Source organism: Leuciscus leuciscus (genome assembly GCF_965113295.1).
Source record: "Leuciscus leuciscus genome assembly, chromosome: 7".
NCBI lineage: Eukaryota > Metazoa > Chordata > Actinopteri > Cypriniformes > Leuciscidae > Leuciscus > Leuciscus leuciscus.
The window spans coordinates 5409118-5434211 of record NC_138731.1 but is presented as its reverse complement, the minus strand read 5'-3'; the positions used below and the strand labels follow the sequence as shown (position 1 = coordinate 5434211).

At 38.1% G+C, this 25094-nt stretch overlaps 2 protein-coding genes and 1 long non-coding RNA gene across 4 annotated transcripts in view; 2 read left to right on the top strand and 1 right to left on the bottom strand.

Moving 5' to 3' along the window:
* Nucleotides 1-24348, top strand: part of LOC309503314 (protein NLRC3-like) — a 186173-nt gene extending 161825 nt beyond the window's left edge. The window contains exon 10 of the mRNA XM_082176077.1: nt 23855-24348. Within this exon, the coding sequence (XP_082032203.1) occupies nt 23855 (1 nt within the window). The 3' untranslated portion in view covers nt 23856-24348. The remainder of the gene's footprint in view (nt 1-23854) is intronic.
* LOC309503565 lies at nt 10645-12299 on the top strand. Its single transcript, XR_014207734.1, has 3 exons — nt 10645-10950; nt 11222-11283; nt 11415-12299. It is a non-coding gene; the product is annotated as an uncharacterized lncRNA (long non-coding RNA).
* Nucleotides 16669-21950, bottom strand: LOC309503415 (uncharacterized protein). 2 transcript variants are annotated; one of them, XM_082176232.1, is made up of 4 exons: nt 21899-21950; nt 20974-21737; nt 20379-20800; nt 16669-19981 (listed from the first exon to the last, which is right to left on the bottom strand). In XM_082176232.1, the coding sequence occupies exons 3-4, from the start codon at nt 20681-20683 to the stop codon at nt 19162-19164; spliced, it is 1125 nt and encodes a 374-aa protein (XP_082032358.1). In that variant the 5' UTR covers nt 20684-20800; nt 20974-21737; nt 21899-21950; the 3' UTR covers nt 16669-19161. The 2 variants fall into 2 exon arrangements, with proteins under 2 accessions (XP_082032358.1, XP_082032359.1); XM_082176233.1 differs by lacking the exon at nt 20379-20800 and having other exon boundaries at nt 21644-21940.
* Nucleotides 24349-25094: the final 746 nt, after the last annotated feature.

The following is a 25094-nucleotide window of genomic DNA, read 5'->3' as shown; positions in this document are numbered from 1 at the left end:
ATCTTTCTTTCTTTCTTTTTCTTACTTTTCTTTCTTTCTTTCTAACTAATTAATCTTCTTTCTTTCTTTCTTTCTTTCTTTCTTTATTTTTAACTAATTAATCTTTTTTCTTTCTTTCTTTCTAACTAATCATTTTTCTTTCTTTCTAACTAATCTTTCTTTTTTCTTTTTCTTGCTTTTCTTTCTTTCTTTCTTTCTTTCTTTCTTTCTTTCTTTTCTAACTAATTTTTTACTTTCTTTCTTTCTTTCTTTCTTTCTTTCTTTCTTTCTTTCTTTCTTTCTAACTAATCTTTTTACTTTCTTTCTTTCTTTCTTTCTTTCTTTCTTTCTTTCTTTCTTTCTTTCTAACTAATCTTTCTTCCTCTTACTTTTCTTTCTTTCTTTCTAACTAATCTTTTTTCTTTCTTTCTTTCTTTCTTTCTAACTAATCTTTCTTTCTTTCTCTTTCTTTCTTTCTCTTACTTTTCTTTCTTTCTTTCTAACTAATCTTTTTACTTTCTTTCTTTCTTTCTTTCTAACTAATCTTTCTTTCTCTTACTTTTCTTTCTTTCTTTCTAACTAATCTTTTTTCTTTCTTTCTTTCTTTCTTTCTTTCTTTCTTTCTTTCTTTCTTTCTTTCTAACTAATCTTTCTTTCTTTCTTTTTCTTACTTTTCTTTCTTTCTTTTTAACTAATCTTTTTTCTTTCTTTCTTTCTTTCTTTCTTTCTTTCTTTCTTTCTTTCTAACTAATTAATCTTCTTTCTTTCTTTCTTTCTTTCTAACTAATTAATCTTTTTTCTTTCTTTCTTTCTTTCTTTCTTTTTTTCTTTCTTTCTTTCTTTCTTTCTAACTAATCTTTTTACTTTCTTTCTTTCTAACTAATCTTTCTTTTTTCTTTTTCTTACTTTTCTTTCTTTCTTTCTAACTAATCTTTTCTTTCTTTCTTTCTAACTAATCTTTTTCTTTCTTTCTTTCTTTCTTTCTTTCTTTCTTTCTTTCTTTCTAACTAATCTTTTTACTTTCTTTCTTTCTTTCTTTCTTTCTTTCTTTCTAACTAATCTTTTTACTTTCTTTCTTTCTTTCTTTCTTTCTTTCTAACTAATCTTTTTACTTTCTTTCTTTCTTTCTTTCTTTCTTTCTTTCTTTCTTTCCAACTATTATTTCTTTCTAACTAATCTATCAATCTAACTTTAACCTACTTTAAACTTCTAACTTCTTTAAACTTCTTCAAACTCTCTGGTCAGGCTTTCTCAAGCCAACTTAAAGTTTGTCTCAACAAACTTTTTTTTCTAGTTTAGACTGATGCAGGATGTGCTTTATAACGTTGGTCTCGAGTATTAACCCTCTGGGGACCAAAAACGCGCCCGCGCGTTTTGCTCGTTTTTTTTTTTAGCAATGAAAAATAAACACAAAATGCTCTGTTAATTTTGATCTTTCATTTTCGTGTAATACATCAATCGATCCTGTTCAGTTTCTATTTTTTTTCTGTATACTCACAATAAAAATAAAGTGTTTTGCTTTTTGACAAATAAAGAAAAACTAACATGATGCTATTTCTGCCTTCTCTCTGCCAGTAAACTCCCATTTGAAACGCGTTCGAAAATTATCTATAACTCCGCGAAAATTCAGTCAAACAGGGAAACAGACCCACGGGCATGAAGCTTGAGATCGCAGCTTTTAAATGAAGTAATTTATATAAAAAACAAATATTATCAGCTTCTGTAATCTGTATAAAAAGAGAGCGACTCCAGTCGAGCTCATTACGAGATGATTCACAGTAATTTGACCACGCCCCGGAGAGCGCGTGCTATTCAAACGCAAATTCTGAGAACCATTTCAGTCTGTGAAACGCCCCCACATCAGCTGTAAACAAAGAGGCATAATATAGCCTACCTTATGGAGAAAATTTTCCGTGCTGATATGAGGAGCAGATCCCGCTGAGGAGTGAGGTAGGCTAAGTTATCCTTTCTCAAGTGTTAATGTGGAATAACGTTATGGAATAACGTTAGTGTAGGCCTATGTAAACAAAAAGATGAATCGCGTTTCTATAATATGAATCGCGTTTCTGTGAGATGAATGAAGGGTACATATTTGTAAAGACTGTTTAGCCTAAATATGAATCGCGTTTCTGTGAGATGAATGAAGGGTACATATTTGTAAAGACTGTTTAGCCTAAATATGAATCGCGTTTCTGTGAGATGAATGAAGGGTACATATTTGTAAAGACTGTTTACCCTAAATATGAATCGCGTTTCTGTGAGATGAATGAAGGGTACATATTTGTAAAGACTGTTTAGCCTAAATATGAATCGCGTTTCTGTGAGATGAATGAAGGGTACATAATTGTAAAGACTGTTTAGCCTAAATATGAATCGCGTTTCTGTGAGATGAATGAAGGGTACATATTTGTAAAGACTGTTTAGCCTAAATATGAATCGCGTTTCTGTGAGATGAATGAAGGGTACATATTTGTAAAGACTGTTTAGCCTAAATATGAATCGCGCGTCTGTGTGTGAATAAACTGCTTTGCTAGAGCCTACTGAGATGAGTAAAAATCGACTGAAATATGTTGAAATAAAATGTATTTGTATAAGCAACGTATTAAACTGCAAATTAACATTTATAGGCTATGCCCTAATATTTCATAAAAACAACGTTACAGTCAGGCGAAGTATGAAAGACAATATTTTGTTGACTAGATTTGGGTACAGTTTTTACTGTAGAATATACTGTCACATCAAATAAGCTTTTCTGCTCATATATATAAAATACTATTTTGTCAAAAATAAAGTCATAGACTAAGATGTTGCAATGTTGGCTATATTCAAACTAATGAATACATATGATAAAATGTAGGCCTATAATCTTTTTTTTTTTTTTTTACAAAGAAAGAGTACTTTTTTTGCAGAAATATTGCTGAAATTGTAATTATTGTTGTAATTGTAACCTTTTTAATAAAATAGCAAAACATATTTACAAGATAGATGTAAGCAAAATCTTAAATGGTCAATATAAGTCTTCTTCTAAATATATAGGCTATTTTGTCCTTGCATTGTGGCTCAGTCAGTGTCACACCTGAATGAATGGCTAATTATGCAGAGTCATTATGCAGAGTGGGTGGGACTGGGTAATCTAAGGTGTAAACTACTCCTCCCCCTCGCATATTGGCTTTCCAAGCAAAACCTGTTTTACACCATTTAAATCAATGTATTTTTTTTTTGTGAACGATAAAGCAAGACTATTTTCACATAATTTTGAAGCTAGAACTCCAAGAGAAAACATCCATTAGTCAAAAGTCTTGTGGGCACATATTTTGTATGAGTTTTGTGGTCTTATTTCAGCAACTTTCATTTTTATTTTTTTAAATAACCACGCATAAACATTATTCTCTTAAAAATACAAACATCTACATACATGTTGCTCGCATATTATGGTAGGCCTGTTTGTGCTATATAGAGTGAATTTACACCTTTGCCATTAACATGTTTATAAATAACTGAAAAAAGCACAAATGTCAGAGCATGTCAGAACATCTCAAGGGCCCCAAAAACAGCTTGGTCCCCAGAGGGTTAACTCATCATGCTGTCCCTGAACGACAAGTATGGGAACCAACATCTTACAGCCATACACTTCAATCTCCACTTCGAAAGCACATTTGGGCTTGACACGAAGTCCGCCACAGCCAATGAGAACCACATCAACATCAATCCGTCTTCGGTCAGTTACCACCCCAGCCTCCCTCAGTTTAATCTCTGCTGTTTCACTGATGCTACATGCCACTGAACCACTGTCCAACATGCCACCAAGTGTCACCCCCCCACCCATTGCTACAGGTGTGTAGAAAAGACTTTCACTGTTGCCAACTCTGTGGATATTCTGATAAACAACAACTTCAAAGTTGTTACATGAGTCTTTCACAGCAGTGTAAACTGTCTCAGCATCAAACATGTCATCTTTTTGGGAGTCTATGGTGCGACCTGTATTGTCTCCCTCCGAATACAGGTCGGCTAGTTTCCTTGTGACTGAGGAGAGACGTTGGCAGGGCAATTTAGTCTGGTGTGGCCAGGGGCGAAGCAGACAAAACATAGCCTCTCTGACATGCAGTGTGAAATGGTGGTGTGGCTTGAGTCGTTACAGACTTTACAAACTGTGTCTCTGGGACGTCTGTCACGAGAAGTACGCTGGAACCTCCTACCTCGGCCTGAATGAGAAGTACTACGCTGCTGCATTTTCTCCATCATCTCCTGAAACATGTCGACCATGCGAGTGATAAGTCTCTCCTCTGACTGTTGGAGATTTTGTGCCACAGCTGGCACAGAAGCATGACTTGGAGTATGGTGTGATCCGTCTCGCATTGGGTCAGGCACTGGAGAATGGTAAGGTGAATAACACATATGTTGCTGGGCTTGGAAAGGAGAAGGCGAGGGGCTTGGGCAATGATACTGCTTGGACACTGCCAGGGGTGTTGATGATGGACTGGGCTGCTCAGAGGTAACAGTGGCAATGTGGCTTTTTAGCTGTGCAGCCCCAATGACTCCGCCGCTAGCCCTCAGCTCTCTCTGATACTCATCAATCCTCAGCTGAACATCACGGGAGGTCCACTCATGAATTGGCTTACACTTCAGGGTGTAAGCTAAACCTTGGTCAGGACAGTGTTTGACGAACATGAGAGCCACTTCACCATTCATGTCCTGCGTCTGCTTGCCTTGTCTGTGCAGGCCCTCAAGAGCCAGATCCACTGCTTTGTTCAGCCTTATCCAGTAGTCAACTGGGTTTTCTCTGTGTCTGGGCAGAGTAGCATAAAAGTCAGCGAGAGGTAGGCATGAGGAAGCATCACTGAAATAGTGGAGAAGAACATTATATATGAGTTGAGGTTGCTTATTGACGTTAAGTGCAGGATCACTGCGCAGGGCAATCTTCACAACATCTCTGGCCTTGCCCATTAGATGGCTCATAATCTCTTCTGCTTGGTCACACACAGAAATCTCCTGTTTTCTGATATGTGCTTTGGTCATGTCAATCCATTCCTGAACTGAGTATTTGTCAGTGCTATCTCCTCTAAACGTCTGGAGACCTTTATCAGACCTAACATGGACTGTCACACGTGGGACGTCATGCCTGTTATAGTCACTGTGAGCGTTCTGAGTATCACTGGTAATGTCATGTCTGTTATAGTCACAGTGAGCGTTCTGAGTATCACTGGTAATGTCATGTCTGTTATAGTCACAGTGAGCATTCTGAGTATTATTGGTAGTTCTGTGGTCACTAGTCATGTTTACAACACCAGCTGACATCAATTTTGCTACAATGGATTCACCAATTTGAGCACCTAACTGTCCTACCATGGCTGTGAGGTGGTCGATGGCATGTGTATCACTGCCAGGAGTGGAAGTGTGGGGACCCTCCCTCATGAATCCACTAACAGGAGTACAAACTGGGCTCTGACCCAACCCTGTATTTGTATAACCATCATCCATGGACCTGGATTGACCCACATCCCTACGGCTAACAAAATCACTGAACCATGCACCCCTACCTCTAGCCAACTTGGGAGCAGTTGACTCATCCATCTTAAAATTTGTGACCGATTTAAATCCTTAAACAGTACGTGCGTTGTGTATATTTATGTAAAACTCAAGTAGAGCAGATAACAATTTTACGTATTTATGAAATTATTTTTTTTTTTTAAATACATATATAAGCAAATTATCACACTGAAGACAAACTATTGAAAGAAGTATACCCTAATCCACAGTCTTTTTTCTTTTTTATCTGACCAGATAATTATTCCAAAGGTGCAGATCAGGACGACAGCACAGCATTCCCGGCGATGAACATCAAGCTGATCTGGAGATCCAAAAGGTCACGGCACCAGTGTAACGAATGTGGACAGGGTATGAACTGAAGACAGACAACTCCAGCTGATGGGGTTTCCAAGATTTATTTCTGCAGAAGACAATGATCACATTAATTGGCTTCTGTTTATCTCTATCTGCACCTCTGCTCCTCAGCAACACAAGACACTGTTGTCTGGAGCCCTAATTGTCTACCATACATACATAGAAATCACATCATAGTATAGTATAGTATTCAACTCTTAATATGCACATTAATAGCCAAAAGAGCAGTTAGAATAGACTGTGAAAACCCTTCTTGAATTATAACAATATATGTGAAAAACATGAGGAACAATATATATATATATATATATATATACTCTTTAACAGTTTTAGTAAACAAAATTAAACAGTACGTGAATTGGGTGACTGCAAAGATAACAGAAGAGAATTACGTCTAACAAAGATACACATACCTGCAGAAGACAATGATCACATTAATTGGCTTCTGTTTATCTCTATCTGCACCTCTGCTCCTAAACGTTGAATAACAAAATGTACACACTCAACATGGACTGAGCCTCCGTTGTTTACATGGCACAGAAACAGCGCGAAAATGCCGCGAAAAGAAAAAGTTAAAGCATCGTTAAAACTTATAGGCTATTTGACTGTAAAGCCTGCACAAAACAGCCAGTTAATATCGTATTAACTTTGAGACAATAGATATTGAAGGATTACAACGCAATTTCCAAAGAAAACAATAAAATAGTGCAGCAGATTTTCATGCAACCTACCTCAGCAACACAAGACACTGTTGTGAGGAGATGGAAACTACGGCAACTTAGGAGGTACAATAGAGGTGCAGTGCAGCAAGGACATCTCCACAAAAACCGGTAGCAATATGATAAATGAATTAAACTCAAGATAAAATTCACAAATACCCAATAAATCATTGAATGATAATTAAAATGATTAAAATTAAATTAAACAAATTGGAAATTAGAATTTATAAACTGCATTTTTAACTCTGTTACACATACATACAGGAGAATGCAAGAACTACAGATCATTCATTACATAAAAAAATGGAGAACACAGCATCTAGGGCATGTAGTTACACTTTTTTTTTTAATTGTATATAGTAAACATTTTGCTAAAAAAGAAAAAAAGCAAACCAATCTAAATAAATCACATCTAAGTATAATGAAAATACTGAAAACCATGTTACTACAAAAAAAGAAAATAAAAAACATCAGAATTATTCTCAGGATCATGTCTTAGAGCTGTTCGGTCATAGACTTTCCACCTCCACGCAGAGGAAAACTCTTCCATTGGGTTGAGGAAAGGCCTGTATGGTGGAAGGAACGCATTTATGAATGGTTGTTGTTGAACCACTCTGTCGGATTCGGTGAAAGCTGACACCGTCCCAAACCACGACATAGACGGGAAGCACTGCTGCTCTCGCTCAAACTAAACACTCCTGCCTTAGACCATCCAGAAATGTGAGAAGAATCCAATCCCAATGGAATCCAGTTCAAACACTCTCTGTAAATAACATTAAAGTAATTTACTGTAGTAAGTGATACTGAAAGACAGACTTACAATGGTGTCTTTGCATGCACTCCTGAGTTACATACACTACAACATAGTGCACTTTACAGTAACTGTAGGCTAGAATCTCAGAATTGTCCTGTAAGCATCAGCGCTGAAAATGTCGGAGTATTTCTTACTTGCACACACTGTCGTGGATCTTTGACGCTTTCAGAGTTGTGCTTAAAGGGTAGCTACTCCGTATACTTGCTCGAGCCCCTGCATTTAAAAAATTAATCAAAAGTGCCCTTCTCAAACAAATATCAATGATAATATTGTGGTCAATAAAACAAAATGCATTTGATTATAAGTTAAGTAGCCTAAATTCACGTTACAGTTTTTTTCAATTGCGTACACACTAAAATTAAAACTTTCCCACAATTAGCAAAACCTTACACTCACGAAGCAAAACACCGGCCTAAATTTGCACGATTGTAAGCACATGGTCAGCTTCACACTTTTTGCAAAACATTACACACAGTGATTTGCAAAACACTAAACACACTTGTATACATTTGACACAGACATTTATCATGATGTAATTTCCTTACAATTTCAAAGCAAAGGCTTTCAAATGAGCACACCCATGAACCAATTGGTTAAGCACAGCCACCAGGAGTGCACACACACACACACTGGTGCTTAATTGTAGACACACCAATCAGGTTTACACTCTATAAAAAGGCATCAGGTAAGTTCACCTGTCTTCAACAAAAATGGACGATGTCAGAGGAAGAGGGAGAGTGCGGATGAGAGGGGGAATCTGGAGAGAACAAGGTGGAGGGAGAGGGAGAGGAAGAGGGAGAGGGAGAGGAAGAGGAAGAGGAAGAGGAAGAGGGAGAGGGAGAGGGAGAGGAAGAGGAAGAGGAAGAGGAAGAGGGAGAGGGAGAGGAAGAGGAAGAGGGAGAGGGAGAGGGAGAGGAAGAGGAAGAGGGAAGAGGGAAGACAACCAAATCCGTGTAAAATGAAATTCGTTTTCGTTTTTGGAAACAATTGTGGACCATGTAATAAACCACGGACTAATGCTGGGGGAATTGGTCACTCCAAAAGATTCTTCCCACGTTGCCTTGCAAATGTAATATAGCCTGTGATGTAGGGGTGGGCGATATGGTAAAAATATCATATCACGGTTTTTTTCAGGAAAATCACGATTAACGATTTTATCACGATTCTTTTTTATGTAGCTTTTACTATTTTGTGACAGCATTACAGCCAAACTAATGTCCATATTTTAAAAACAAAGCCTTAGGTAACAAAATATAAAATAAAAAAGAATTTCAGACATTTGAAGATATAAAATATTTGTCATTATTTTCTTTGTTATTAAATATTAAGATCAAAGATACACATTACAATACACACACAACTTAATATACAAATTAAATAAACAGTGCTTTGTTTTCAGCTACAGTAGATGTATTTAACGGTAGCATTGAAGAAAGTAATTAAATGAACAAATATGAAAATAAAACAAAACATAGACTTCACTGTATAAATTATAAATTGATACTTATTAAAGCTACTATTAAAGTTGTCAGTCAAGAGCAGTGAGTGATTTTCTTTTTGCATTTTGTTGTTTTATTAACAATAAAGGGATAGTTCTCCTAAAAATTCAAATTGTCATAATTTACTCTCTCAAGTTGTTTTAAACTCGAATAAGTTTTTCTTCTGTTGAAAATAAAAGTTATTTGGAAGAATGTGACTTCCATAGTATATTTTTCTCCTATGGAAGTCAATGGGGACCAGGTACTGTTTGTATAGCCACATTCTTCAAAATATTAATATTAGAAAATATTAGAAGGAAATTAATACAGGCTTGGAACAACATTATAGTGCGTAAATAATGACTTTTATTTTTGGGTGAACTATCCCTTTAAGGACAAACGGCAGCTTGTTTACTATTACTACTGTCTCTTTAAGAGCTGCACTCGACGCGTCTTTTATACACGCATTTGACAAGCAGATTTTCTCTCAATTTTCTCAAGTTTGCTTTCACTTTAGACTTCACCGACTTTGTTTATGTAAACCTTGTGTGTATTTGACAGTATTAGCACAATAAGACTCGAAAGATAACTTAGTCCAGTATCAAGGCGCTGGTAGACAGGCTTTTAGTGCATGTGAGCTTCACATGTACGCGCTGAGAAACGCACACGTTAGAACAGCGCATCAGCACGCGAATTAAATGTTTAACCGACAAGGCATTAAAGCACATGCAAATTATGAACTTTTGTGAACTGTAGTGTCCCGTTCCGCTGCGTTAACATTTTATGTGAATATACGTCGCGTTGTTCAGTATGTTGGGACAGAGGCGCCAGAACAGCAACTGAGAATGCGCGATACTACGATATTTCTTCAAAAGCAGATCGTGGAGACATTTTAATCGTCCACGATAAAAAATCGTCATATCGCACACCCCTACTGTGATGTTGACGAGGCCCTGTGGCCTGATCCAGCTAGGCGGAGAGATGTTTAGTTTTTTTTTGTTTTTTTTATTCGGTACTGAACTGGATTTGTATTTTTATGTAACAGTATTACTGTAAGCTTACAGTACAAGGGTATGTTCGGTAATACTGCATGCAAACTGGAAAATGTTTTGTTATGAATGTTTTGTTGAAATGTTCAGTATTGGCTGACTTGAGTACATGAAAATAAATAAATATTTTCATTAGTCTGCACATCTGGGGCCTGTACCATGAAGGTAGCTGAACAAACTCGGGGTTACAGGATTCGTTTTGAGTTGACAAAACCAAACCGATGCAATCAGGCTTTATTGGTACCATGATGCAGCTCATCAACTTTCTTTGTCAACTCAGGCTTTGAACCTAAAGCTATGATTACTCCACGCGCGCGTGCACATAAAAGAGTGACGTCGACACTGAACAACCAATCGCGGGTAGAGCGAGAGCGATATATTTTTCCGCGGAGGAGCAAGAGATAATCATTCATAATTACGATGAATTTAAATATGTATTCAAGCTCAAAACAATACGATCTCTGCTGCCAAAGCAAGAGAAGACTGTTGGAGAAAGATTGCTGATTGTTAATGTGTAAGTTAAACAAATACGTTCTATATTTATGTAAAATTATGTATGTATATATATATATATATATACAAATATATATATATATATATATATATATATATATATATATATATATATATATGTAGCCTATATGTGTAATATAGCCTATAGCCTATTTTTATAATATATATAAAAAATGTGCATGTATGAAAGATTAATATTCATTTATTTTTTTATTTTTAGATGCAACCCCAAATCCAAATGTTATTGGCAGCAGATAAAGACAAAATATAAAAATATAAGTCAAAGTGGTGATATTTACAACAACCTTTTATTACTTTTGTGAACATTTTATCACAAACACTTGTTTGCAGCAAACAGAAATAAAGAGTTAAATTCAGTAAACCAGAATACACTGTGGCGGAGGAGTTGGCTCTGAGTAGGTAATAAGGAACGGCCGATTATGGATGTGATTACAGGTGCTGTACAATCTGACCCTGGTGCTGGCTCCTCTAAGCAAGTAAGTATGTGCAATACATTACTACTTTTTTAAAGTTTTAAATATGGCTGACTGTATGTTCTGCAGTAGAGGGAAATACAGTGTCCCTGTTAAAGCCAGCACACATACACACAGTCTATTATTTATTAGGGTGGAGGAAATGATGAAGACACTCTGTCTGTGTGTTCTCAGACAGTTGCTGATGTGAATGCACTGGGCTTTTTATTTTGGCAAACATTTGAATGTGTGGCATAAAAAAGGGACTGGCCCTTACACATCTCTTTTATTGTAGGATTTTTCACAACCTGCCCTAGAAACTGAGGCCTCTACTTCAATGGGCTTCAGAAGAAATGTGTAAGGATTTAAAACCCTTGACATAAATTACAGTCAGTCCTGTATTTGTAGGAAGTCAAGGAACTTTTTGTGATTTGATGAGCCTCCAGAAAACTTGTAATGATCATGTTTGTGGTGGAATTATGTTTCAGGTAGAAACAGACTCAGTCAGGGCCCTGTACTAAAGGAGTCTTGAACTAGACTGCACACTAAAGGAGACTTGAACTAGACTGCACACTAAAGGAGACTTGAACTAGACTGCACACTAAAGGAGACTTGAACTAGACTGTTCACTAAAGGAGCTGGACTGTGAGCTGAGGAGGCTCAAAAAAAAAAAAAAAAAAAAAAAAAAAAACATTGGAGATCAAACAGCTGGATAAAACTGATCTCAGTATGTGAACTTATTTAACCAAGTAACACTTTAGTATGACTATTTATTAATGCAACTTTGTCTTGCTCTCTTTCTCCCTCCCATCCCACAAAACCAATAAAACAGTTTGAGACCTATCTGCAGTTTCAATGTGCTTTTATTAAGTGTAATATTGTATGGTGACTGCATCTACATCTGCACCAGCTGGGTGGTCCGCTCTGGTGACTCTGAAGCGCCGAACAGTTGAAATGTGTCTTTAGGATGTCAAAGGTCATCTCTATCTTCACTCTGGTTTTACTGAGGGCCACATTGAAGTGGTGCTGTGGCCCTGTCTGAGGGTCATGATAGGGGGTTATTGTGTAGGTTTTTCTATCTCAGTTCAAATTAAGTGTTTTGTACTGTACCAAATTTAACTTGCTTTCCTCAAAGCGCTGACACAACAAAGACTCACGGAAAATTGAGTCAAGCACTGGAGCCAGGCCATTTGGCATCCAAACTTGTGATCATACGTTCATGACCACCACAAGTCGTCTGCAGATGAAATGTTTAGTAGATCATTGTTAAATCTGTTATGTTACTATTAATTTAAAGATTCATATCACAGAAAATAATCATCTCACATATTCACATCATCTCTACCTGAACATTAAGGCTGTGATAGGACTTCCTATTACAGTTTTTTTGGATTGCTTAAGCACAATTTTCAAAACAGGGCCCGTGTTTTCAAAACACTACACACAATTAGCACAACCACACACCCAATTAGCAAAACACTACAGATCCTTTGCATAATTAAACACTCTTGTAAAAACTATACACTTCTGTTTAAAAACCACACTTTGTTACCATATGAAACACACACGTTTCACATTACTATACTCTGTTTGCACGAGTTACACTCTGCTGTGATAAACCTAAAACACTTTTAGCACTTCTACTTCCCTATGATTAGAGTAGGCTACCATCAACAAAGTACAAATATAATGTAAATTCACCAAACACTACACAAGACCAAAGTTGCAGACTGAAGAAACTCATTTATTTCTCAACACGCCCAAAATGTTGACATGGAGATTCATAATACTGTAACAAAATGTCACTTTACGTATTGTACTGTAAGTTTACTGTAAAAAAATATAAATAAAACTAGACATTGTCTCTTCGCCTAGCTGGATCTGGCCAGAGAATTTCATCAACATCGCAGGCAATGTTGTCATTAGCAAGACACCTTGGAAAGAAACGTCTTGAATGACGAATCCATCCTTGCATTGCTCCTACCTCCATCTGGTCACAGGCCTCCTCCATGGCTTGGATGAAGGGTACCTCAGCCTGGAGACGGAGATCATATACCTTCCACCGCCATGCCGAGAAAAACTCTTCTATAGGGTTGAGGAATGGAGAGTATGGTGGAAGATATAGGACGGTGAAATGTGGATGTTGCTGAAACCAGTTCTGAACCAGAGCAGAGCGGTGGAAAGACACATTGTCCCAGACAACAATGTATTGCATATGATCGATTTGATTTGCTGCTGTTATGTTGTGCAATTGGTCCAAGAATGTAAGTATGAGTGCTGTGTTGTAAGGGCCCATATGGGCATGGCGGTGGAGGACCCCATTCTGTGTAATGGCTGCACAGAGTGTTATATTACCCCCACGTTGCCCTGGGACATTGACTATAGCCCTGTGGCCAATGATGTTTCTTCCCCTCCTTCGTGTTCTCGTCAGGTTGAACCCAGCCTCATCTACGTAAATGAACTCATGCTGGATCTCTTCTCCATCCATTCGTAAAACTCTCTGAAGAACAGTGTCAGGCAAAATTGTGTAGTTCAGTGTAGATCTAGTATACATATTACAGTACAGTAAAATATTATGAGACAGTATGCAAGATCACACTGCTAAAGTGAATACATACCTCTGCATAATCATGCCGCAGTCGTTTCACCCTTTCAGAATTGCGCTCGAAAGGCACTCGATAAATTTGCTTCATTTGAATATGGTTTTTTTTTAGGATGCGTGCCAGTGTTGATGTTGAGACCTGATGGATATCGTTGAAACTGGCGTGGTTATTGACAATGTTAGCTTGGAGCTGATTGAGTGTTATAGCATTGTTGGCCAAAACCATGTTTACTATCTCCCTCTCTTGCTGCTCTGTGAACATAGGAGGCCTTCACCCTTGGCCCTCAATCCTATGTAGAAAAAAAAAACAGTATACAATAGTACAGTAATTTCACAGGAAAAGGTAACAGAAGTGCTGAGTGCATAGAATACAGTACAAATACCTATTTTCCAGTCGAAATGTTCTTATCACACTTGCCACTGTGTATCGGCTTAGATTTGGCTGTACTCGCAGTCCAGCCTCCCTCAGCGTCAGGCCGTGGTTGACAACGTGGTCAACCAGTGTTGCGCGGATCTCATTTGTCAGATTCGGTCCTCTTTGAGCACCTTCTTGTCTTCCTCTTCCTCTTCCTCAACCTCCAGCATGGCCTCCATCTCTTCCTCTTCCTCTGTTGATTCCTCCTCTGTTGATTCCTCTTCCTCCCCTTCCTCGTCCTCGTCCTCCTCCTCCTCGTCCTCCTCGTCCTCGTCCTCCTCACCTGCTGCTTTTTATAGTGCTTATACACCTGATTGGTGTGTCTACAATTACAGTTTTTTTGGATTGCTTACACACTAAAATTAAAAGTAGTACACTATTAGCAAAACCTTACACTCAAGAAGCAAAACATCAGCCCATATTTGCACAACTATAAGCACATTGTCAACCTCACACTTGTTGCAAAACTCTACACACAGTGATTTGCAAAACACTAAGCACACTTAACATACATTACACACAAAAATCTATCATGAAGTCACTTCCTTGCAATACCAAAGCACTGACTGTCAAATTACCGCACCGTCCAACCAATTGGTTCAACACAGTCTTCAGGTGTGCAAACACTTGTTTGCTTAATTGTAGACACACCAATCAGGTGTATAAGCACTATAAAAAGCAGCAGTCATTCAAGACGTTTCTTTCCAAGGTGTCTTGCTAATGACAACATTGCCTGCGATGTTGATGAAATTCTCTGGCCAGATCCAGCTAGGCGAAGAGACAATGTCTAGTTTTTTTTTGTTTTTTTGTTTTTTTTACAGTAAACTTACAGTACAATACGTAAAGTGACATTTTGTTACAGTATTATGAATCTCCAGGTCAACATTTTGGGCGTGTTGAGAAATAAATGAGTTTCTTCAGTCTGCAACATTGGTCTTGTGTAGTGTTTGGTGAATTTACATTATATTTGTACTTTGTTGATTGTACCCATACACAAAAGAAATATATTTACAGTAAAATATATTTTCAGAGTATATTTTGGAATATATGCAAATATTTGAAATTGGCCCAATAAATATATTTCACACTTACTGTAACATCATATATTTTTTGTTATATTTCAGAATATTTTTCAAAGTATTTTTTTCTGTATGGGTCCCCAAAAGTGTCAAAAATATATGTGGCATATATTCCAAATACATTGAAATATATTCTGAAATATAACAAAAATATATGATGTTACTGTAAGCAAACAAGTGTTTGCACACCTGATGACTGTGTTGAACCAATTGGTTGGACGGTGCGGTAATTTGACAGTCAGTGCTTTGGTATTGCAAGGAAGTGACTTCATGATAGATTTTTGTGTGTAATGTATGTTAAGTGTGTTTAGTGTTTTGCAAATCACTGTGTGTAGAGTTTTGCAACAAGTGTGAGGTTGACAATGTGCTTATAGTTGTGCAAATATGGGCTGATGTTTTGCTTCTTGAGTGTAAGGTTTTGCTAATAGTGTACTACTTTTAATTTTAGTGTGTAAGCAATCCAGTTTTTTTCAATTGTTTAAGCACAATTTTGAAAACAGGGCCCGGTTTGTCACAACACTACACACAATTAGCACATCCCTACACCAAAGTAGCACAACACTTCAGATCATTTGCAAAATGGAACACTTTTGTCAAAACTATACACAACTTCATAAAAACAATATTTTGTTACCATACGAAACACACACATTTCATATAACTTCAATCTTTTTGAACCAGTTACACACTGCTGTTGCTAACCTAAAACACTTTTAGCAAGTCTAATTCCCAGTGATTAGAGTACTGTAAATGAAGTACACAGAGAAAGTGTAACAATAGTTCACCCAACACTACACAAGACCAATGCTGCAGACTGAGGAAAATATCATTTATTTCTCTCCATATACCCAAATCAGTCAACATGTCAACATGGAGAATCACAACAAAACATGTCCCAGTTTTCATGCTACTACAGTAGTGTGCATAACACTGTAAGCTCAGCAAACAATAGACAAACGTAAAATACTGTATCCAGTACAGGTTACAATTACAGTAAATAACAACAACAACAAACATAAAAAATAATCTAAAAAAAAAACTGACAATATTGTACAGAAAATACTACAGTACTGTAAACATACTATACATTATCTCTTCGCCTAGCTGGATCTGGTCAGAGAATTTCATCAACATCACAAGCATTATCCTCATTAGCAAGACAACGCAGGAAGAACCGTCTTGAATGTCGAATCCATCCTTGCACAGCTGCGGCGTCCTCCATGGCCTGAATGAGCCTGGGCTCCAAGGCTGGAGATCGTAAACCTTCCACCGCCATGCAGAGAAAAACTCTTCGATAGGGTTTAGAAACGGAGAGTATGGTGGAAGGTATAGTACTGTAGTCAACTGTGGATGGTGTTGAAACCAGTTCTGGACCAAAGCAGAGCGGTGGAATGACACATTGTCCCAGATGACAGTGTATTGCATCTGGTGCATTTCATTACCTGCTGTGACGATGTGGTGCAATCGGTCCAAAAATGCGAGAATGTGAGGTGTGTTGTAAGGGCCCATTTTGGCATGACGGAGGAGAACCCCATGCTGTGAAATGGCAGCGCAAAAGGGTGATGTTACCCCCCACGTTGCCTTGGGACATTGATTATATTTTATATATTTTTATCACATTTTATAGTGCTTAAACCTGATTGGTGTGTCTACAATTTAGCAATCATGTGTTTGTGCACCTGATGGCTGTGTTTAACAGATTGGCTCATATGTGTGGTAATTTGACAGTCAGTGCTTTGGAATTGCAAGGAAGTGACATTATGATATACTTCTGTGTCTCATGTATACAAGTGTGTTTAGTGTTTTGCAAATCACTGTGTGTAATGTTTTGCAAATAGTGTGAAGCTGACAATGTGCTTACAGTTGTGCAAATCTAGCCTTGTGTTTTGCTCCTTGAGTGTAAGGTTTTGCTAATTGTGGGAAAAGTTTAATTTTAGTGTGTAAGCAATCGTAAAAAACTGTAATAGAATAATAATAAAAAAATATTTAAAATAATTCTTAAAATACATATTACTTAATACATATAATACATATATATTGTGTTGTATACAATACATGTATTGTATAGTACATTTGTGAAATTTGCTTTTTGAAAAAAAAAAAATGGTGTTCATGTGATGTCACCCTATCAATATATCTTACCGGCAATTTTATAAAAGCCCTCTTTTATGGACATAGTCGATAAATGTCCGGGGAACACTGTTAATGAAACTATTCATGTACTCCTGCAGAGCGACCTTGCGAATGGTTCGACAAACCGTGTTTTCCCCGAGCTTCTGTGCGTCACCCACCGTGCAAGAATGTACCACTTGCAAAAAAACAAAAAAAAAACGCAATATTTGCGATACAGTAAGTGCATGAATTCGACGTGTTAAATTATTTATGTGCGGCTCAAGAAGTTCGCAAAGATAAGACATTGCTTCCGCGGAAAATCTGTATCTTTCATACAAATAACTATCAGGAAAGGCAAGGGGATTTTGTCATGCTAAAAACTCTTTCTCTACGAAGTGCTCGTCAAACAATTTGCGCTAAGATGTCACAGAAGTCATTGCAACAGACACTGGGAATAAGTTACGTCACCTATATGTTTCTTTGCTCTCAGCTGATTGGTCAAACGTCAGTCTGAGATCTTGAATCCAGAACATAACCTGCCCCGGAGCAGGTTAGCCGTGCAGCGTAAGATACCATGGCGACGAACACCGATTCAAGCCAAGCTACTTTCATAGTACCTAAAACCCAGGGTTGGCGGAAACTAAACTGAAACATAGCTGGCTAGCCACCTAAACCAGCTTCATGGTACAGGCCCCCGGTGTCATGTGGTGTTTACACTCTCTCTGTGTAAATGCTAAAAGTGTTTTAGGTTGAGCACAGGAGTGTTTAACTGATTCAAACAGAATCAGACCATATGATGGTTGTGTTTATGTTATGACAACAAAATAAGGTTTTATAAGACATTGTGTAGTTTTGACGAAAGTGTTCCATTTTGCAAATGATCTGAGGTGTTGTGCTACTTTGGTGTAGTGTTGTGCTAATTGTGTGAAGGGGTTTGAAAAACCGGGACCTGTTTTCAAAATTGTGCTTAAACAATTAAAAAAAAAACTGTAGGCCTAATGTTAATACAGTTCCAGAACATTAGCAAAAGTTCTGACAACATTCCCTGTTAGCTGGGTTCTTCATCAGCAGTGGTGCAGTTTCCTTTTTAGCACCAAAACTCTGGAACAGTCTTCCTTAACATTGTCCAGGAAGCAGACACACTCTGTCAGTTTAAAGCTAGACTAAAAACACATCTCTTTGACCTAGCATACACATAACACATTATAGACTTCTATAATTCAATGTTAGGCTGCATAGATTAGGTACTCTTTACATCATAAGAAGAATGGTGTCTACGCTAATATTAGTCTCTCTGTTTATCCCGAGTTTTACCGCAGTCCGCCGGATCCAGATCTGATGAAGGACCTGCGCCTGGACACACACTCCAGATCTGATGAAGGACCTGCGCCTGGACACACACTCACACACACACTCCAGATCTGATGAAGGACCTGTGCCTGGACGCGACGACAACGCAGTCCTGAAGTGTCACTAGTCTCTCCTCTGTGAAGGCCTCCTTCCCTTCCCTTTACCTCTCTGGGCATGTGCATGCCGTCATGGTTTTCACAGGTTTGCGATTTTAAAGCTTGCGCAGAGATAATTATAATTATTATTATTATTTTAATTCAAGACTTGCACCTTGGAACCTATTTCAAGGTGTGCGTTCTCGAGCCGCCAGGCACTGTTGTTGTGCGAGTGAGCGGGCCGGAGCGCGTTAAGGGTTTCCTGTTAGAACGATGTCGTGTTAATAACTAATGATCTTTGCAACGGAAGTGAATTAATCAAAACTAACTTTAGCTGGACAATAACTTTATTTTAGAGCTGCTGTAAAGCCTAAACAATCTCTGTTACTGTAATTTCCTATTATCACTGTAAAACTGCTTTGAAACAATCTATATTGTTAAAAGCACTATATAAATGAAGGTGACTATAAATGCACTGTTTGGAATTATTTTATTTTACTGAATATAGAAGTGGCTCTTAAAAGAGCCTTTGTTTATACATTGATGTTGGATGTATTGTGTCTTCAGATGGTAGATAGTGAATTAAGACACAGCTGCATGCTGCCAGGACACTTCACCAGCAGAGGAGGAGAAATAGGTGGCAAACTTCTCTCTCACAGCCAGCGATTCTCTGGAGGCATTGTTGCTTCCAACCTGGGTGATACCCTGCATCCCAGCTGATGGTTCAGTGCACAATGCTCTGCTGCTTGGGTCCTCTTCATTAGCAGAGTGCCAGCGAATGAAGTTGTGCAAAATGCATGTTGCCTTCACCACAACTTCAGCAACTTCAGGTGACACTCCAAGGACTCGTCTGTACATTCGCCACTGTGAAGCCAGGATACCGAAGGCACACTCCACCATCCTCCGGGCTCGAGACAGGCGGTAATTAAAGACCCTCTGCTCTGGTGTCAAGTTGTGCCCAGGAAATGGCCTCATCATGTTCCTCCTCAGAGGAAATGCCTCGTCTGCCACGAAAACAAAGGGCATGGATCCTTCAGCTCCTGGAAGAGGTGCATCTGGTGGGAGGTTGACGGTGCCATTACGGAGAGCTTGGCCAAAGGCTGATGTGGAAAGCGTACCTCCATCACTGCTCTTGCCATATGCTCCCACATCAATCATCCTGAAGCAATATCTGGCATCCACCACAGCCAGCAGGACAATGGAGAAGGAGCCTTTGTAATTGTGGAACTGGAAGTCCTCCGCAATATCCTTCCACACCTCCGTTCCAGGAAATGGTATGTATTCTTCGACCAGACATGACCAGATTGCCTCACACACATCTTTCACAATGCTCACCATGGTAGATAATCCAACCCTGTAGCTGAACGCAATTGTTCTGTACGAATCGCCAGTGGCTAGAAATCTGTAATATAAAAGGGGGTTATAGTTACAGTGGGTAGTGCAAGAGCCCAGACTTTATTTTAAAAATGTCCAGGTATATGCTCATACATAGCACCAGCCCTGGGTAAAATAATTGCCCATTTGAGTTGCAGTCTGCCTTGACCTCTAGTGAATGTGTCTGTGCAAAATTTCAGATGTAAATATTGTGCTTTTTACTTTTCCTACGTTTGTCTAACACTTCAAATTAGTTACTTTAAAGATTTTGAGTACTGATACAAAATATATGACTAAATATTAACTCATAAATTATGCTGTACGGTGACAGGTTAAACTACCCAGCAGGATATAGACTATTAACATTTTACAAAACGTTACACATTACGTTACACATTTAACGTACAAGCAAAAACATTACCTACCGTAAACAAATGCTCAGCCGCTCGGCAGGACCGATGGGCTCCCTATATTTGGTTGTCATTTTTGTGATGCTCGTACCGACGATTGACAGCAGGTTGTCAAACTGTCCCCGACTCATCCTAAAATAAGCCTTGAACCGACCATCATCAAGGCGAAGCTCCTGGACCAAGTGATGGTACTCCCCGCGGTCTTTCCTCTTTCTAAGGGTCTCATGTACCCACATGGCTCTCATTTTCCCTGTCTCCTGAGTGTTTATACAACTCTCACCCTCGATCAAAGCCAGAGCAAGCGCCCTCTGCTTGTCCATTTTTGTTTTTTACTTTACAATGTGACAGTTTACTTAAAGGAGCCATATGTAAGATTGTGGCCAAAACTGGTACTGCAATCACGTTCAAATTACTGTAGAGCGGTGTATCCCCTCCCCCTCCCCCCTGACTCGAGGTTGCCAGATAGGCTGCCGGATCCAGCACGAACGTTTGTAGCTGCAGCTGTGGTAACTAGAGCAGAGCTGGCAACCCGGATGCCGAAACACTACTGACTTTGTGATTGGTAGATAGCCAGAGGGTGGAGCTTCAGGCCAAAACACAAGATGACAACATCAACAACAGTTGAGGGCTGCAACTTCACTTTTTAAATGACAATATCCTGGCCGGACTACTGTTGTCAGTGATATAAGTATTTGAAATGAACATGATTTCTTAATGTCTAGTGACATATCAGGGCCATTTTATGATTAATTGAAATACATTTCTTACATACAGCTCCTTTAACTGCAAACCAAGGTTGTTTTTTTTTTGTTTTTGTTTTTTTTGCTCGCGATTAGACTGACTCGGTGGTTGCTTAGCAACATAAAAAAACGCAGCGCACTGCTAATTCTGTGATGAGATAAAAAGCACTGAAAAAAGGCAGTGCTGTGCGCCTCGCGTTTTCGAACCTGAAAAACGCGTTAGGTGTGATCGGGGCCTTATTCATCAAATATATTAGGCAGCAGAACTGTTTCCAACACTCGTAATAAATCAGAATATTAGAATGATTTCTAAAGGATCATCTGATAGACTGGAGTAATGATCCTGAAAATTCAGCTTTGCATCACAGAAATAAATTATTATTTAAAGTATAATAAATTGAAAACCAATTATTTTAAATTGTAATAATATATCACAATATTACTTTTTTTTTTTTTCTGTATTTTTGATCAAATAAATGCAGGCTTGATGAGCAGAAGAAACTTCTTTCAAAAACATTAAAAATAGTAATGTGTCCAAACCTTTGGCCTGTACTGTACATGTATATTCCTCTGTTTAACCAGGAGAATATCCCATTGAGACACAACATCTCTTCTTCCAGGGAGACCTGCATGGCTCAAAATGGCAGCAACAACAAATAGTTTACAATCACACTAAATAATACAATAAACTACAACAAAAGCATAACAGTTTTACAACAGAAAATACAACAGTTATTTAAAACAAGCGCAAGTCTCCTTCAAAACAGTTTCCAATAAAGCTATAAAAACATTTACTGTAGGAAGAGTTTTTAAGGGCCAGTTGCAGACTGCCTCTACTTTCCCCTCGTCCATCTGGATACTGTGTTCACTGATGCTATTAAAAGAACTGGACTGATGACTGGTGAAGAGCTGGAATTCAAAGCGTGCTGGGAATGTTCAGCCAGGGTCTGTGAGTACACTATAAGATGTTATCAGTGTAGACCATAGGATAGAGGGAAGGGAAGAGGATATAGGGAAGAGGATACCGGAAATATATTTTATTTAGTGCATGGTAGTCAAGTCTCTGTTCTTCTTAGACGCAAAGATAAAACTGGAAGAAGCAGTGGATGTAGAAGGGCAGATTTTGCCATGGGGCACGTTATTTCTTGAACCTGGCATTACTGAATTCCTAAATATTAAAAAATTATCCAATTATATAAAAGCAACTGTTACATCCGCCAGCTGCACGTTCCCTTGTACGCCAGCAGAGGGCACTCTTACCACTTTAAGTGGTATTTATTCACCATTGCAATGTCATCATGTGCGGCTGTTTTTCTCATCACCTCATTATCTCTTTTTCTATTTATACCAGTTCAGTTGTTTGTAACTTCGAAGCCTTGACTTGTGTATTTTTTTATTATTTTTTTTATTTAGAAAAGGGACAGTGCACATTAATTAACATTCATAAATGTAAATGTACCCAAATTAGCCCAAAGGCTAGTACCAAGGATTGGTAGTCCCTTTGCCAGATGTTATTAGGCTCTAAACTAGAAAAAAGGGTTAAACATTACAACAATACACTACAACAATCATAAAACTAGAACTTGTAAACACCTCTGTAAAATATATTTAAACATATTATACAAAAAGACAATATATATATACACACAATAAAAAAATATTGTTACGAGTTAAATATGACTGATTAGGTCTATAATAAAATTAATAATAAGATTAATAATAATAATAATAATAATAATAGAGGAGCAGCATTAATGTTCACATTGTTGGTTATGAAGAAGCCATTTCTTAAGATTAAGCTTAAAAGAGTTAAATGATGAGCACTCTCTAATTGAGTGAGGTACAGTATTCCACTGATGTGAAGCTCTATATGAGAAAACAGCTTGACCAAACGATGTTTTCCTATGTGGAATTATACAATCCGCTCTAATTGCACCTCTTGTAATTCTGTTTTCAATAGATTTAAATTGAATAAAATCAGCCAAAGGAGGAGGAGCCAAACCATGCATAATCTTATGAACTAAACAAACATTTTTAAAGTTGATTAGATTTTCCCAGTTAAACAAGTTATACTTAAAATGTGACAATTATCACAGCATTACTGAGCATTTCCTTGTTTTCTGTTGTTCCTGGAGGTTTGATTTCTACCCGTGTCTTGGATTTCTCATTCCTGTCTTGCCCTCTGGATCTGTATGTTTGTTTGGACTGATTAACTGTGACCATTTGCCTGTTTAATGGACTATGACTTTGGATTATGCTATCAATAAACTGCATTTGGATCCTCAATCACTGTGCTCAGTGCTGTTCGTAACAGCAACAATAAAACTTGGTTAATATAAAATGAAATATACACATCTTACCTTAATAGAGAACTGACATATATCCCTTGACACGCAGGTGTGGGAAAGGTGGCACAAGTGCTTTTCTTTTGAGCATTTTTTTCTTTCTTTTTGTAGATACATATAAATAAAAAGAAACGACTCACGAATCATGGATTATTATTATTATATATTATATTTTTAAATAATAATAGAAAATAGAAAAATACAAATTATAGAAAATGATAGTAATAGTAATACAAGTAGGTAACATACAATACACACACACACACACACACACACACACACACACACACACACACACACACACACACACACACACACACACACACACACACACACATATACACTCACCTAAAGGATTATTAGGAACACCATACTAATACTGTGTTTGACCCCCTTTCGCCTTCAGAACTGCCTTAATTCTACGTGGAATTGATTCAACAAGGTGCTGAAAGCATTCTTTAGAAATGTTGGCCCATATTGATAGGATAGCATCTTGCAGTTGATGGAGATTTGTGGGATGCACATCCAGGGCACGAAGCTCCCGTTCCACCACATCCCAAAGATGCTCTATTGGGTTGAGATCTGGTGACTGTGGGGGCCATTTTAGTACAGTGAACTCATTGTCATGTTCAAGAAACCAATTTGAAATGATTCGAGCTTTGTGACATGGTGCATTATCCTGCTGGAAGTTGCCATCAGAGGATGGGTACATGGTGGTCATAAAGGGATGGACATGGTCAGAAACAATGCTCAGGTAGGCCGTGGCATTTAAACGATGCCCAATTGGCACTAAGGGGCCTAAAGTGTGCCAAGAAAACATCCCCCACACCATTACACCACAACCACCAGCCTGCACAGTGGTAACAAGGCATGATGGATCCATGTTCTCATTCTGTTTACGCCAAATTCTGACTTCCAGTCTTCAACTGTCCAATTTTGGTGAGCTCGTGCAAATTGTAGCCTCTTTTTCCTATTTGTAGTGGAGATGAGTGGTACCCGGTGGGGTCTTCTGCTGTTGTAGCCCATCCGCCTCAAGGTTGTGCATGTTGTGGCTTCACAAATGCTTTGCTGCATACCTCGGTTGTAACGAGTGGTTATTTCAGTCAAAGTTGCTCTTCTAACAGCTTGAATCAGTCGGCCCATTCTCCTCTGACCTCTAGCATCAACAAGGCATTTTCGCCCACAGGACTGCCGCATACTGGATGTTTTTCCCTTTTCACACCATTCTTTGTAAACCCTAGAAATGGTTGTGCGTGAAAATCCCAGTAACTGAGCAGATTGTGAAATACTCAGACTGGCCCGTCTGGCACCAACAACCATGCCACGCTCAAAATTGCTTAAATCACCTTTCTTTCCCATTCTGACATTCAGTTTGGAGTTCAGGAGATTGTCTTGACCAGGACCACACCCCTAAATGCATTGAAGCAACTGCCATGTGATTGGTTGATTAGATAATTGCATTAATGAGAAATTGAACAGGTGTTCCTAATAATCCTTCGCCATTTCTACTCCAAAGGATGGTAAACATAGTATAATACATTTTATTGTAACCTACTATATACACTCACCTAAAGGATTATTAGGAACACCTGTTCAATTTCTCATTAATGCAATTATCTAATCAACCAATCAAATGGGCCGACTGA

Coding starts and splice junctions, on each gene's coding strand:
- LOC309503415 (XM_082176232.1), bottom strand. CDS start 20,683: ATGGACAAGCAGAGGGCGCTTGCTCTGGCTTTGATCGAGGGTGAGAGT. Junction 19,982..20,378: donor CGGCTGAGCATTTGTTTACG/GTAGGTAATGTT, acceptor TTTATATTACAG/ATTTCTAGCCACTGGCGATT.